The sequence below is a fragment of the Podarcis gaigeae genome (genome assembly GCF_964106915.1).
Source record: "Podarcis gaigeae genome assembly, chromosome: 15".
Classification (NCBI taxonomy): Eukaryota; Metazoa; Chordata; class Lepidosauria; order Squamata; family Lacertidae; genus Podarcis; species Podarcis gaigeae.
This window is the reverse complement of record NC_139692.1, coordinates 28543338-28560666: the sequence shown is the minus strand read 5'-3', so window position 1 is coordinate 28560666 and position 17329 is coordinate 28543338. Positions and strand designations below refer to the sequence as shown.

The following is a 17329-nucleotide window of genomic DNA, read 5'->3' as shown; positions in this document are numbered from 1 at the left end:
TCTTGAGACATTGCCAAATGGAGGGGGGAAACACAATGAAAGTGAAAATTGCCACTTAGTTTGCCACAATTGCCACATGGTTTGAACAACCACAAATTGGGCATGACAGATCAATGATTTTGGGGGATTATAAACCTACACAAAACCTCCCTTTCCTGGTGAAAGTGGTGCATCTGACAGTGCTTGTACAGTTCCAAGAGCCCTGGATGAAACAAATCAACTTGAGTTGGATCTGGCTTCCAGGTGGGGTTCAGGATTAGAACTGCCTTGGTCTCCCTTCTGGTTGATGGTCTTCATCAAAAGGTGGGGGGGGGAGCAAGACCCTCTTGATTATCCTACAGCTCATGATTACCCCATACATAGCCCTCTGCATTTCTCTATACCATTAACTACAGCATCCTTCTGGACCAACTGCACACGGTGGGAGTGGAGTAACCGTGTTAAAGTGGTTCTGTTCCTACAGAGGTTACAAAAGTGGTGCTTCAATAGGTTCATGTTTTTAAATAATCCATAATGGGTTTATATTGCAATATTGCTTTATGATTATTTAAATGCCTCTTAAAGAATCCAGTAAAAAAAAGTTTTTAAAAAAATAAATTAAACACACACAGAATTTAGACATTCTGTTTCATATGTATGTTAGCAACGGTTCTTAATCCAGAAAAAATATCCTACTGAATTTTATTGCATCTTAGAGCACATTTAACCACCGTGACATTGTCCATTTAAACCCTCACATGAACTGTCCAGCATCCAATTTCATGTAATACCCCTAACATTTGAGGGGGAAGCGGCCTCAAGGATTTGACAGGAGCTTCTTTTAGAACTAAAATCATACAGAGGGACAGGCTAAAGAAAACCTACGAGGTGACAGAGGTTTTTCAGGAGCTGACAGTACAAAGCACCCTGCAAAAGAGACTACCATGTTTGTATCGAGTACACTTTGAATTTCCCCACCCTGTTTCCTTTTGTCTATCAGAAAGGAAGGCATGTACATGTCTGCTGGTTTTCAGGAATGAAAATATAAATGTAAGATTATTTAGTGACAGGTTATATTGAGCCAGGAAGGAAACCAGAGTTCTTAGTTCTAGCCCAGTGCCCTGCACCCCCAACCCTTCCCAATGACAACACAACAATCGCAGTCAGCTGAATTAAAAGATTTGCTTATGGACTGATTCAACTATTTGCTTCATGGGGGCAGCTTGAAATTGCTGCATATGTCAGCCAGCCTTTCATGTTCGTGTCTAGGATTTAACTTTTAACCAGTACATGGGGGCATTTGTATGGTAATGCCATACAGGGAGCTGAGGACAACCATCTAATTACAGCAGAAAAGCCAGGTTGTGCCATGATTCCAAGTGGCTATCAAGTCCAACCATCTTGAAAAAAATCTCTGTAAGCAACCTTGGCAAAACAATTTTAATTTATATCAATTAATACCGACGCACAAACACATATATGAACAAACACACATAAAAATACCAAATTCATTACCTTTGGTAGACAAAATGATACTTTATAAGGTGCAATGAGATATTATCTGCACCTTGCACTGCAAGGATTAATTCGAATCAATACTTTATTCAAGTACTATCACACCAACATGGAATGTACAAAAAGTTTAAAAAAGGTTGAAGGAACCTCTCCTTTTCTGTACAAGGAACATTCTAAAATCAGTCATATTAAAAACACTCCCCAGACAACATACAAGGCAGATGTAGAATGAGATGAGCAACATGCTTGGTGTTAATAAGAACACATGTAGAGCGTTCATACAAAGTGGATAATATGTGCTACGAAAGACAAAATAAATATGGAAAAGGAATAGAAGAGATTAAAAAAAAAGATGACACCTATTTGCACAAAACTACAGACTGGGCAAGCTGAGAAGGACAGAAACACCTTCCCCATCCTTATTCCCCACACCACTAGTAATTATACATCATAAAGGAACACATACTGTTCAGGCAAGCAATGCAAGTTGCATTAAAAGAGCAGTATTTGTATTTCCCTTACCACTTTAGAGCCATACAGATAGAAAGCATGACAGACACTTCCTATAAGGAATAAATTTGGCACTGTCAGCAAGATTAACTAGATTTGCAGTCCTGCCTGCAATATTGGGGCGGGAGCGGGGAGAGCACAGAAGGACACCCGAACATTTCTTTCCAGGGGTTTTATGGCAGGAATAAACCGTGACCTCTGTACCCTCTACAGTTGGTTGTTTATTTCATTATTATTACTACTATTGAGAGCCTCAAGGTCCATAAATAACAACACCCTAGTGGTCCCGGGCCCTAAGGAAGTTAGATTGGCTTCGACCAGAGCCAGGGCCTTTTCAACTCTGGCTCCGGCCTGGTGGAACGCTCTGCCTCATGAGACCAGGGCCCTGCAGGATCTGATTTCTTTCCGCAGGGCCTGTAAGCAGTGGCGTAGCGTGGGTTGTCAGCACCCGGGGCAAGGCAAGTAATTTGCGCCCCCTAACCCGTGGATTTGCGCCCCCTAACCCGTGGATTTGCCCTAACCCCAGATGTTGCGCCCGGTGCGGCCGGCCCCCCCTGCACCCCCCACGCTACGCCACTGCCTGTAAGGCAGAGTTGTTCCGCCTGGCCTTTGGCTTGGAGCCAGTTTGATTCCCTCCCTCCTCCCCCCCTCTCTCTCTTTTTCCCCCTTCTTTTCCTTCTCCTCCTGCGATGAGGCTACATTTTAATATTTTAATGTTCCATTATTTTAATTGTTGTGTTTTATTTTTGTTTTTAAGTTTGTAATCATTCATCTTGTTTTTATTATTGCTTGTAAGCCGCTCTGAGCCCAGCCTTGGCTGGGGAGGGCAGGGTATAAATAAAAAATTATTATTATTATTATTACTATTTCCACTCTTTTTTTAAAAAAAACATATCATATCCATAAAAATGAAGGACAGCAGCTGGGATCCAGGGTTGCACATGGTGCAGGCACACCTTTCTTTTACTGCACCTTCCCAGGAAATGCTATACAGTGGTACCTCGGGTTAAGTACTTAATTCGTTCCGGAGGTCCATTATTAACCTGAAACTGTTCTTAACCTGAAGCACCACCTTAGCTAATGGGGCCTCCCGCTGCCTCTGCGCTGCCGGAGCACGATTTCTTCAACACTAGAGGCAGAGCACAGCCATCAAGGCTAGTAGGCATTTTCTAGTAGCGTCACCCATCATAGCTAGCAGACATCCTGCCCCTTGCCTTTTCAGTGGGGTGGGAGGGAGAAGGACAGTAGCAGGTGGAGATCATTGTCCCTTTATAGCGGAGGTGGGGACCCTGTGACCCTCCAGATACTGTGGAACTACAACTGCCATCATCTCTGACCACTGGCTATGCTGTCTGGGGAGGATGAAAACTGGAGTCTGACAACATCTGGAGGGCCACATGGTTTCTGTCCCTGTTCCATAGCATGATCATGTTACTTGCACCTAATTTTATTCATACATTTAATTTTCAAAAACAGTATTTCTTTAGGTATCTTAAAAATGAAGGAAACTGAAAGAAAACAGAAGCTCACTTGAAAAAAATGGAATCCGTACTAAAACGTAACACAGTGATTACTAAATCAGTATTTATATAGGAAGGGATCTGGCCTAATGCTGGGCTTTCATTTTAGGAACAACTGAGTTAGAACTTGATGTAACAAGTTGTTTTTGGCTTCTTTCTGAATGCCAGTAACTTTTTCTTAGAAATTAATAAATTTTATGCTACTCTTAAGATAGTTATTAACTTTCAATACTTTTTGAGCAGATCCACACCTTCCATTTACAGCATATCAAATGCGTATTTAAAGCAGGTGACTCCCCAAAGCATCCTTGGAATTGTAGTTTCCCCTTCGCAGATACATAATTCTCAGCACCTTTAATAAACTACATTTCCCAGAATTCTTGGGGGGGGGGATCATGTGCTTTAAATGTGAGATGTGGGTCTGTCTATAACGGAAGAACATGCAATCCCACATCTATCCAGCTAAAAATTCAATTAATTTTTGAACTCTAAAACCACTTGGCATGTCAAGATTTCTGCATAACTGTTACCAATATTGCAAAATAAACCTCAAATATTTTGCACACAAAGTGGAATAATCAATTCTATAGAAAACATGTAGGAAAGAGGGCCCCAGGAACTGGATCAAAAGATGGAAGGAGGTATACTAAATTTACCCACCAAGGATCTCTTTCTAAAGCAATGGATAAATTCACTGGTAATTTGGTTTTGTAATATCTTTGAATAATCTAATCCTTAGGGATACATCAATACTGTGCATATAAGACAGGTCATCATTAAAAGTGAATTATTCCAACTGGTAAGCCTAAGGCACTAATCTATTTTCACATTTTTGTAAGAGACAAAACATTCCAACTCCAAATACTCTTTAAACTATATAAACCTAGAGCAGATACTTTAGAGCAGGGTGCACGGCTTATTATTACACATGGGAGGGTGTGTGTGTATTGTTTTCTTGTTTTTATTGATGTTTTAAAATTGGAAATAAGTTTTAAATTAGAGAGCATAAATCCACAGAAATAAACAAAGAAACTCCACTATCAATCAGCAAGTAGATGGGATGAAGTGGAGGGTAAAGCAGGTGCATCATAGGTTAGTTTGGCTTAAATTGCAAAGCCAAGCATCATTAGAATCCAAGCTGAAGGGATCTTTTTTATATGACAAGAAATAAACACTGACAGAAAATGTATACGAACAGAAGAAACACTACAGCACACTAACCACCACACTAACTGTCTAGCAGCAGTTATACAAAATGCAGAAATCCTACAAAACATATACTAATATTAAAATCAAACCACTGAGAAATTAAATCAAAACTGTGAAATAGCAGAAAGGGTACACTGAAACATACTTGTATCATGGAATGCATACACTGAAATAGTTTTGAATGGGCGATCAATAAATATGAAAGAACACATCAGTGGAATAAATATTTGAGTGAATGCAGTGAGACACTGTAGAAAGGATTTAACATCAACATTCTGTCATATTATATGCATTTGTTTAAAATATAAATACACACATACCTGGTTTTGGCACAGAATTGGTCACAGACTGAGGAACTTTGTCATTAATTAGCTCAACACATTCACTAGGAAAGAATCCAACCTGTGACAAAGAGAGACAGATGGAAATTCACGTCTGCAGCATATTTAAGAATAGAATCACACGTAAAGTCATGTTATAATAGCTTTGCAGTAAAAGGGGGTATTTGCACAACACCACAATATTTAAACAATTCAGGCGTAATCCTGTAGATTATATTCTTTGCTATAAAATATAACTGCTTTTTAAATTCATGTTGCTCACTATGCTCCCATTACATGCTTTCTGGATATACATACGGTCCAACCACATACAATTAAGAGATGGTTCTTAGAAGGCTAGTTCACCAAGTGTAAAGAAAGTGGTTTATTCTAACTTTCTTCTTTTCTTTTTATAACAACTAGGCAAATAGTGTATTTCTCGGACTAGACACAAATGCAACTTTTTGCCACCATAAAAAAATTAAACCACATAAAACAACCACAGGTGACCAGGAATTACATGCAGGTGAGTGAACAGGGTGGCAGATGGATAATCTGCTCCATTCATCCTTTGCCAGCCAAGTTGGTGTTTCTTTTTCTCATTGCATTTTGTTAAAGCTTCAGTTAAAAGCTCTCCACAAAATGTGTGAATGCATTTAAAGGAACAGACTTAAATGAGAGTTTTCCACACAGCTTATTTTGGAATATGGACTATAAGGTTAAGACTTTTTTTGTCTAACTAATCAGAACCAGAGGGTTCAAAATGATCAAAAGAAATCCTTATCTTAGGCCTGTGCACACCCTTGTCATAAACCACTCACCAGGACCAGGAAAATGTATTTAATTTTATGGCTCTGAACTCAAATCTTATATTCACAGTTGCCTCATTCTGGATTAGCTGCTTTTTGGCCAGTGTTCTCAACAGCAAAAAACAAACACCTAAATGCTTGGTATATGGTTGCAGCAGCTCTGTATATATGATCAAAACCCAACCCATATTGTGAAAAAACACACTGAAGCGGAACCATGACACACAAGTGTACTATAAGCCTTCTGTACTTAGAATGGTAACTGCTTTCTCCTTCAATGTACAAGAGAAAACCAGTCTTGCAAACACTGGGCATAAAAATGACAAGTGTCTTAATCTCTGACTAGTAATAGCAAAATTAAATAAGATCCAGCATGATGCTTACTGTCATGGACTGGTTTAGACTATTCCTGGCACTTAATACATTCTTCCTAATTTATATCCGGTACTTCTTAATTTTGCTTTCTGCCTTGCTCAGTACTACTGCTGTATATGTTCATTCTATTTTAAGGTCTTTCATAACACTTCTAATTTCCCTTCTTGATGGTCCTTGGGGCTGCATGTCACCACTGATCAGTTCTGCTATTTTGCTTTTAAAGGCCTTAATCCCTTTTCCTCTATACAACACACTTTCACACTAAAACACTAAACTATATTTGTGCATTCCATAGTATTCACAAAGGGCTTTTTTTTTAAAAAAAAAGCACCTTGTTTCTATATGGTATGTGTGAAATAAACAAGCAAACAAACAAACAAACTGGACATAGTGATGGTTTAGTACATGTGTTACCATTCTAGAAAGAGCACCATACAATTGCTGGCTGGCAAACTAGTATCCATGACAGGGCTTATGACTTCTGTCTCTATAGCATGGGTAGGCAAACTAAGGCACGGGGGCCGGATCCAGCCCAATCGCCTTCTAAATCCGGCCCGCAGACAGTCCAGGAATCAGCATGTTTTTACATGAGTAGAATGTGTGCTTTTATTTAAAATGCATCTCTGGGTTATTTGTGGGGCATAGAAATTCGTTCATCCTCCCCCCAAAAATATAGTGCAGCCCCCCACAAGGTCTGAGGGACAGTGGACCGGCCCCCTACTGAAAAGGTTTGCTGACCCCTGCTCTATAGGGTCAAATTTGCCATGTGGGGCAACCACATGTCTGCTCCATCCACATATAAAGAGGGTTTACACAATAATGAGCATCAGAGGGAAGCAAATCCCACCCCTCCCTCACCTCACTTTGCTGTATCTTCTGGTATCACAACTGGGCTCTGCTGGGGGTGGGAGGCCTACTTAAAATCAGCACACTAGGGAAAGGGCAAGGAGTGGGTTTCACTCCTGTCCCCCTGCATCCTTTTGCATAAAGGGCACACCTCCCACACAGCCCTGCTTTATATTTGAATGGGGCAAGTGCATGCTGAAACAGAGAGGCAGTTGCCCCACAAGTCCAGCCTGGTGCTTATTTTAACAGTAGTTTATCTGCCTCTTCAATAAAGCTAGTCTGACAAAGAAAAGCAAGCAAGCAAACTCAGGCTAAAGAAAAGGGGAAAGGGAAATGGAAAGAAACGGTGGGCAGCTCAGGTAATTTCCCCAGCCTCATTTCCACTCCCAAACAGCAATAGAAACAAGGAGTCGGTTTCCTCGATTATGCCGTACAACTGCAAAGAATGTGGGGATTTTAAGTGCAACTCTTCCCAAAGTAGTAGCAGCAGAAAATGTACCTGTCTATACATTCTCATTTCTGCAAAACTATTAAAGCCAAAGGAGTCCACTCCTATGAGCAATCTTTTGACATCTCTGCCCAATCCAGTTCAAATGACAGCCTCAACTCAATCCCAAGAATTGAGTCGAAATTCTTCTCCAGGCTTTGCAGAGGCAGGGTGCCCTGCCAGTTCCAATCCTCTTTGAATGTATGACACTTCTCTTGTCTACAGCCAGACAGTTTTAGAAAAAAAGGGGCATCATGGTACCTATTTATACTAGGGATACTTTGAGGGTCCAGCTCGTCTCATATCTAGCTTTGTAGTGTCCATATTTTGCTCAGGATTCCAAGGAACGTTTTCAAGTCTTTATAGTGTTTCCCAGATTCAGGAAAGACTGCATTATAATTGCATTAGATAACAGTCTATTATTATCAGTAATAATTTGACAAAATCCATCCAATAGCTTCTGAAATAACAGCTGAGTGTACCTGAAATCCATGCTTTCCCCTCCACCAAGTGGTCAATTCTTTTGGAGGCATGTCGATGACTGACACAATGTCTCCCACCTAGAAATGCACGGCATAATTTTCTTACTTTATTTTGAAAAACATTTTGTTAATAAAAGTACAGTTTCTATAGGACTATTTAAAAAAATCACCATTATGAACATATAGCACCATTCTCTGTCTATCTATGGCATCAACATTTACAAAATATGAGCTAATGCATCATCAGTGCCATACAGTGCACATTTTAACATATTTGCAAGGGTGATGCATTTAGTAGTAGTTAAAAGGCCCAAAGCTGTTCTGATTAAAAATACACCTCAGAATCATGAACAAATGTGGGAAGAAAATTTGAACAAATGAACTTTTTAAAAAATGAACAACTGGAACTCACTTATGTATTATCTCCTCTGCCCAGCACCAGTGCTGCCCCCCACCCACCATGGGGTTCAGTGTGATATGCTCCTCCAAGTTAAAGTTAACAATGCATTAAAGAAATGTGATGTTACATCAGCAGGATGGAAATATGAGAGAAGGCATTTAAGTATTCCTTTGAGATGACTTGTCTAACATAAAACATTTAAAGTAGTTTGCACGAGTCACTGAGTGCTTGCAAATGACACCAGCAAGACTTCATCTATGCATGTGAGGTTCTTATTATTTGCCCTTTGAGCCTTTCAGACACACCGCACTCATCTTTTTAAGCTTATCTCTGCCACCAGGAGGCATGCATTTTTTTATAAAAAAAAAAATGAAAGCCAAGCATTTCAGGAATTTAATAGGAATCTGTGGGCCACCCAAAGTGCTTTAGATGGGTTTGTACCAAGTGGTGCAGCCATAAAACTGCCAGCACATTTGCAACGTGAAGCAGGGTTCGGTATGGTTTCAAATTGGATTGAGGGCAATGTGTTGAGATTCTTGCATTGCAGAGGGTTGGTCTAGATGACCTTCAGGGTCCCTTCCAACCCTTCTAATTCTATGATTCCAATTCTATAAGCCAAGTTTTAAAGATAAAGGACCCCTGACAGTTAAGTCCAGTCACGAACGACTCTGGAGTTGCAGCACTCATCTCGCTTTATTGGCCAAGGGAGCCGGCATTTGTCCTCAGACAGATTTTCCAGGTCATGTGGCCAGCATGACTAAGCTGCTTCTAGCGAAACCAAAGCAGCGCATGGAAACACCATTTACCTTCTTGCCCAGGCGGTACGTATTTATCTACTTGCACTTTGATGTGCTTTTGAACTGCTAGGTTGGCACGAGCTGGGACCGAACAACGGGAGCTCACCCTGTCGCGGGGATTCAAACCGCTGACCTTCCGATCGGCAAGCCCAAGGCTCAGTGGTTTACACCACAGTGCCACCCGCGTCCCTAAGCTATGTTTTGGCCACAAAGAAATTTGATATTTATCAGAGTTGCACTGACAATATCTTACTGTATGATATGTTTAGTCATGTAATCTGTCTCTCACACAGGAAGATGCTATGATTAGATATGGCAACAGAAGCCTGGGATAGGGGGCATTATCCAAACTTTTAACAAGAATCTGTTGCTTTGATTTCCTATTATAGTGGTACCTTGGGTTAAGAACTTAATTCATTCTAGAGGTCCATTCTTAACCTGAAACAGTTCTTAACCTGAGGTACCACTTTAGCTCTGGATTCATTGTTTTAATAGTTGGCCTGCAAATCCTGGTTCAAGGAAACCTTGGCACCCTTACTGCTGATGCAACACCAGGTTTCAGAGTGGTGGCAGGTAAACTTGCATCGGAGAGAGGGCATGCAATTCTGCTGCTCATATCTTATCTCTAAGCCATTTTTAATATATCCATTAACATTACATTTGCACTAGTTTCAATTTGAGACAGGCTGATAAATGAAAACTGATCTTAATGGCAGGACACTGAATGTTCCTTTGAATTGTACCAAGATTGGTTACTATTGTGATGATGGCATCAGCGGTTAAACCGTTAATTTCTAATAGTGTGCATATATCTTAACTGGGAAAATAATATCCAATTTATTATGCATTTCCCCAGATACTACAAATGGAAAGGCGATGTTTTGAAACATCCAATGAACAGCTGTTTGTACATTCCTTAAGATTCTGAAGAATACTGCCTCAGAGCATAACAGATGATAGCAGCACAGGCAAGCAAGCAATCAGAACATACGCAGAGCACCCAATGGGCATTAGCTAAAAAGGATCAAGTTTTCAAAAGCAGTCAGGGGAATATTTTCATTCAAATACTTAGCCCAGCTGCCAGTGTGAGGCTTGTGTCCAGGGTTTAAAAGAAGCTCTAAACTGAGCACAATAAGCTTCTTTGGAAGGAAGAGGGGTGAAAATGGGTCACTTATTTTCATGCCTAAACACGGGGAAAGTACTTATACAAATCTGTTCTCAATGCCCATTTTCTTAGCAGACATATTGTTTAATGAGCATGGGACACAAAGCCACAGGGGGAACATTTTTCAGGTTATGTTATATATGCAAAGATAAATGCTGCTGGACTTCTAAGTATTGAATTTTTAGAATGTTGGCTAGAGGATGTGCAAAAATATTATTATTGAATATATGACTGATTTAATATGTTCATTCTTACTTCCAGAACACATTTAACATGCCCCAAAATCCTTATTAAATAACTGCACAAGCAGTCCTAGGCTAAGTTCTTCCTGCTGCATTTGATAAGGAATACATATCTGTTCATTGCTTACCTCAAAGGAAAGTTCATCTGCTGCCTGAGCAATGTATCTTTTAATAACATGGGCAGCCGCAATAGCAGGGACATTAATGGATGATTCCTCGTGGACTAGAAGGTGATTCCCCTTGTTGTCAATCTGTAAGAAAATACACCAGACTGTGAAGCAGCTGAGAACATGTGGCTTTGTAGACTGGTTCTGTCACTGTGTGCATGGAGGGAGGTGGGGTTCATGTTGGTTGACAGACACAACAGAGCTTGAAGAGTTCCTTGTAAAAAGAAGTACATTAGAGGCAATATAAGCACGAACAGGTTTCTAAAGTACAGGTTTCCTTTTCACCTATTAAACAGGAAATGGAATTGTGCATCATTGTTTTATTGCAGCATTAGCACATTACTGTATAACCAGATCTCCACTTTGCTAGGCTCTGCTAACCAGTTTCAACTCCCTGTTCATATTCCTTAGCCACACTGTAACAGCTAACACTGATATATTACAGTGCCGTTTGGCACAACCAACATTTAAAAAATGAATACTAGCTTGATGCCTGCATCTGTTTTCTAAAATGGGAGGAAAATGCAATACATTGTGATAACTCCCTTGAATACTGAGACAATGGAATGGAAGCTAAATCACACCATTTTCTAAAGGATAGGCCTCCTCATATAGCAATAAAAACTGCATCTTATAGAGCGAAAAATATGGTAGCTGGTACTAGAAATTGTGCTTTTAGAGTTGCAGAAGCAGCCTGGAATCAGGCCCCAGCCGAAATTAGGCAGGTGCCTAACATCTTCATGTTTAGGCAGCTAATGAAAATGTTTTTGTTTAGAAACGTTTTCCCTGAACAATGAAGCAGTCAGCCGTGGAATATTAGCTGTACAATGGTAGACCTCCCCCCGCCCCCCATTATTTCTAGAGTTTGTCTCTTTTCAAATCTCTCATGTTATCTTGTTATGTACTACTTCCATAGTCTCTCGCAGTGAGGCAGTTTATAAATATGTAAGTAAATAAATAAATAAATTTTATTTAGCAATACCACCACACTAACAGGGAGTGCAAAAGATACAGAATGCATTCCACAGGCATTTACGGAACCCTCCTTTCCCTAGAGTTGTACCCTTTATATTGCCCAAATCCTTTTCTTTTTTTTAAAAAAGTCAGTGTATCATGCTTCATATATTATAAAACAATTCAGTGGTGGGGGCTTAATCCTTCTAGAATATCTGCTTCTTTGATTTTAATCTTATATGGCCCTCTGCAACGCTACTAGAATAGAGGAAATTGCTATAAGCAGCAACTTCTAGCTTTGTAACATTTTATACTTGTGCTCCATTTGCAATTTGCAAGGTTGTAATACAAAGCATCTGACAAGCTAGCAAAAACCCAGGCACATTATGCAACACAATGTCATATACCCTACAGTACCTCCATCCAGGTGAGGGCAGGACCACAGTTAATCTTGTTTCCAGCAATGGATGAGAGTCGTGACAGGTAAGCCATCAGCATCTGGGTGACAAGCTGCAGAGAGTGAGGAAGGAACAGTATAATTCTGCTGATGCAGAGTATCCAAGTTTCAGACTTTAAGATGAGCCAGTCGAAGCCAACAATTTGCTGGAGAAAGCATAAAAATATTTTCCTGCCTCCTAGAATTCTGTGAACCAGGGATCTAGAGACATAAATAATAACTGCTACGCCTTATAACCTAAAAATGTTACCAGATGAGAGACTTCTTCTCACTAGATACCTTAGATACCTTCCATTTGCCATGAATTTCATCTGCCAAAAAAAGAAGAGTATATCTCCAGTACAACCCATGCTTTCCCGTTGGCACATCAAGAATGGCTCAGTGGGGGTTCCTGCTAGGGATTATGTGGATTGATTTGCTTTTCATTTTACGTGCAGACCTAAGAATTGCTGAGCAAACCATGAGGCTCCTGTTTTCTTGTAACTGGAATGCCCTTTGTAACATCAGATAACAAGTAATTTGAACATATTTTTCTGAATTGTCGCAAGGAGTAATAAAATACTATCTCTTAAATGGCCTTAAGAAAAAAGAGAACTTTCTGATAGTAAGGGTTGTTCGACAGTGGAGTTGAACAAGAGGCGGTGGACTCTCTTTCCTTGAAGTTTTAAAGCAGAGGTTGGATCGTCGTGTGTCATGGATGCATTGGCTGAGATTCCTGCATAGCAGGGAGTTGGACTAGATGACCCTCGGTGTTCCTATGATTCTATACTGAATTAATTATTCTGAAAAATATGCTAACAAAGCCATACAGTTGTGAAGTTGCACTTGGAGAGGCAACACTTTTTATTGCCCTTATACTTGGCATAGCTTAAGAACATACATTTTTTTTAAAAGAGATTGCGTACAGGGTTTAATTTTTTTAAAAAAACACACACCTGAACTTCATAAATTTCAAAATAGTTTGTACATGATAATCCAGAGCATCACATACCTTTAAGAAAAAGTGCGGATATTCCCTATGCCTAACAGTTAAGTTTTCCTGTAAAAGAACACTCCTTTTTCTGTTCATTTCTTATAGTAAATGTTTAGAGAAATACTGAACATTGAAAATGAATTAAACTCTAATAGGCAGCACAACCCTCTCTTTCTGCTGAAAAAAGCATGGTTGTAGATTTTAATAATTTGCCTACCTCTTATCTGAGCTCTTTCTTCTTGTTTGAAAGCAATGAACTGCTCCCATAGTTACAACTAAGAGCTTCCACATATAGTTTAGATAACAATAAAATTCTCATGTTAAAAGGCAATTAAGAATAATAATAGATAATAAAAAGGCATAATAAAACTGCAACATGCTCCTGCCTGCCCGCAGCTTCCTTAGCTAGTGACAACCATAATATTTTACCTCTGGGCTGTCCTTCAAAGCATCGGAGCGGGGTAGCTCCGAGAGCTGGGAGAAGCGCCGGTCATAAATACACAGGTGAAGATGCTTATCAAGCACTCTGAAATCTTCATAGCTGCGCTTCACAATCCAGCTCTTGCCCTGCGGAAGAAGGAACAGAGTACTCAGGTGTTGTTTTTGCTTCCAATTCCCTTTAGCAAGAAACGGCACTTCTAGAAGAAACCCAAGGCAAATGCCTCTGCCGTGTTGTCAACTCTCCTAAGCAAATGAGAGTTTAAACTCATGAGGTTTTCTTTTTCCTTTCAAATTTTAGCCTATGTGGAAACTGCTGAATGCCCTAATACAAAATGAACTTGGTATGTTCCTAGTGTTACTTCACACATTTCTGAATCCGCACACACAGAAACCACTGTTCCATCTGGCCCTATAATGCCAGTTCCAAGGAATGGAATCTCCCCAAAGTTGCAGGTAGGCATCTTGGGTCTTAGCTTCAAGATAAGGCCCTTTTAGAAGGTGCTTTGCCATTGACTGTGCCACAAATTTATTTCTACCTCTTGAAAGCATATAAATCCAAATATATTCTGCAAAACACATAAAGACTAAGGCTTTGATCTGGCATTTGGTTTCAGGTAGAGCTTGAAAAGGATGAAATGAAATCATTACTGAAACTTGAGTCAGAATCTACCAGTTTGCATACCTTTAAGAGCAAATGAAACATATGTTATGATAGCAAATGGAATATTCCCTAATTATTATAGGGATGAATGTATTTTACCAAATTTGCTTTTTCTGAGGCTCATTTTTATGATCTTAAAGTCAGGTATCAGAAAGCAATTTGATACATACGTCCAGGACACAAATCAACATTCATATTTGAATATCAGCTCAAATCCTGCATCTGTTTTCAAACAGATACAGCACACTGTGATATCTTCTTTGACTACTGAGACATTGGAATGAAAGTTGGTGCTCAACCCCAATATCATCAAAGGAAGCAACAAAAGTGAAAAAAGACAATGCATTGAATATCTTCCTTGAAGATTATGGCATTAGAACCAGAGGAATTGTGCAAGTTTAGGACAGTATTCTGTAATTCAAATGTCAGCTTGATAACAGCATACATTTACAAGTGGTCCAAGTTTCCCTTGAAGATTACAGCATCACAATGAAAAGTTCAACATTATTAATTTCAAGTTCTAGGCAGTTCAATTTCTACATCCCTTGGGTGGGGGGCTGTAATAGGATACCTGAAGCAAAACCTCTCAAACACTTATTTTCTGCACCAATTACTCTTTATTCAACTATTTATATATAAGTATCTGGTGTAGAGCGATGTGGGTGGCGCTGTGGGTTAAACCACAGAGCCTAGGACTTGCCGATCAGAAGATTGGTGATTTGAATCCCTGCAACGGTGTGAGCTCCTGTTGCTCGGTCCCCACTCCTGCCCACCAAGCAGTTCGAAAGCACGTCTAAGTGCAAGTAGATAAATAGGTACCGTTCCAGCAGGAAGGTAAACGGCGTTTCTATGCACTGCTCTGGTTCGCCAGAAGCGGCTTAGTCATGCTGGCCACATGACCCAGAAGCTGTACACTGGCTCCCTTGGCCAATAAAGCGAGATGAGCGCCGCAACCCAGGAGTCGGTCACAACTAGACCTAATGGTCAGGGGTCCCTTTATCTTCTCTGGTGTATACTGATACATAAAATGCCAATAAACCATTCATTCAACTAGAGAGCATATAAAAACTTTCCAAAAGGTATTGGTTGTGTAACATTAAGACTCACCAACACAACAGTACACAACGGTAGTAAAACAGTTGTGTGTGCATGGCTGAAATCAGGTTGCTTTTCTCCCCACAATTCAGTCTCACTAAGTACTTCTTGCAAGCTATATCCATGTATTAGATAAGTATCTGACCACTGTGTTTGCCCAGGGAAATTATTTTATGAAGCTGAAGAGGAACAAGAGCATATAAACAAGTAACACAAGAATAATAAAGAGTTTTCAGCATCCAGCTGCAATGTTCTACTGTTTTCCTTGATTAAATCTGTATCTGAATGGCAGGCTGAAAAATATACAGCCTAAGTCTCTTGCCATTTGAAAAGGGATTTGCTTCTTCTCTCAACACTTTATTAGATTCCCATCTCTCTTTACAGCTTGTAATTTAAACAATTCACTTTCCGTCACATCCCATGTAAAATATATGATAAGAGCAAAAGGTCACAGAAAGGAAGGAGAAATAAGAGGAGACTCTGGGACTAGTGATGATTTCTGAATGTTAGAAAATTGAGTGCAATAACCTAGCATAAATCTGTAGGAGGCAGCAATATTTTAGCACCCCTAACACTAAGTGGTGAAATATTTAACAGCCAACCAATGAAAAGTATGAAGCAAATGAATATGCGGCTCTTTGAAGATAACTACTGAACCAGCTAACAGCATAAATTAATGCGCTTAGCCTATCTCCATGAATGCATTATGTGCCAAATGTGTCACTTAGTGGTATAATAGCACCTTTCACCTAGATATCCTACAATTACTCATAATACATCAATGCCAACAACAACTTTATTTGACTACTGGCATGACTCAGTTTCAGGGTGGCAAACAGGCCAACTCAAGGTCACTGAAAAAAGATGCAGTGGCAGAGCTGCAACTGGCCTGCTGGATATGCAGATGTCACATTCCTGACTAGTAGGTTTACTGCACTGTGCATGTGTGGCCCTAAAGTCTTGAGAGGCTGACATTAAGTAATAAATCTTCCATCTTCCTTGTAAGTGAATAACTGTTTTTGTGATGGCATGGCCTGACTCAGGTAAATTTACTGCAGAAAGGGCAGGGAGAGTTCTGCTCAGAGATTCCCAGAGTAGAAACTGTTTTTTAGCCTGTTGGTACAACTGATTATACTTCTATATCTCCTGCCCAAGGGTAGAAGATTAAAGGGGTGGTGGACAGGGTGTGAATCGTCCCTGAGAATTTTTCTCGCTCTCCTAAGGCAACAATCCCTTGTGATGTCATCTAGCGGGCTCAGGGGACAGCCCATGATATCCTGTGCTGTGTTCACCACCCTCTGTAAAGACTTTCTGTCTGTGGCTGTCAAGTCAACATACCACACTGTGATACAATATGAGAGGACACTTTCTATTATGGACTGGTAGAAGGAGGTCATCAATTGTTGTTTAACGTTGTTCTTTTGCAAGACCCTGAGAATTTAAAGGAATAAACTCTCTCCACACAACACCATCCCCACCCCCCACCCCAATATACAACGAGGCTAGTTCCCCTCTCTTCCTCTGAAAGTCCAACACCATCTCCTTTGTCTTGCTAATATTTAGGTGCAAGTTATTGTCTAAGCACCATGTAGATACTTTTTGAAACTCCCCCCAGTACGCAGATTCATCTCCACCTGTAATTAGACCCATCATGGTAGTATCATCTGCAAACTTAACAATTGCAGTGGAAGGGTCAGATGAAATACAGTCATATGTATACAAGGAGTACAGGTAGGTACTCAGCACACATCCCTGTGGGGTGCCAGTGCTGAGCTTCAGGGAGGTAGATGTAACAGGCCCAATCCTCACTGTTTGTGTCCGATCCCTCAGAAAGTCTTTAATCCAGTCACAGATGGTAGAAGAAATGTCTAGTTCCATCAGCTTTTTGATAAGAATGTCCAGAAGGATGGCATTAAAAGCCGAGC

General features: G+C 40.1%; 1 protein-coding gene across 7 annotated transcripts in view; it reads right to left on the bottom strand.

The window, feature by feature from the left end:
- Positions 1 to 17329, bottom strand: part of ARHGAP32 (Rho GTPase activating protein 32) — a 204860-nt gene that overhangs the window by 55744 nt on the left and 131787 nt on the right. For all 7 annotated transcript variants that reach the window (XM_083714264.1, XM_083714267.1, XM_083714265.1 and 4 more), the window contains 5 exons: positions 13637 to 13774; positions 12195 to 12287; positions 10785 to 10907; positions 8053 to 8130; positions 5054 to 5135 (listed from right to left, as the gene is read on the bottom strand). In XM_083714264.1, coding sequence (XP_083570390.1) covers positions 5054 to 5135; positions 8053 to 8130; positions 10785 to 10907; positions 12195 to 12287; positions 13637 to 13774 — 514 coding nt within the window. The remainder of the gene's footprint in view (positions 1 to 5053; positions 5136 to 8052; positions 8131 to 10784; positions 10908 to 12194; positions 12288 to 13636; positions 13775 to 17329) is intronic.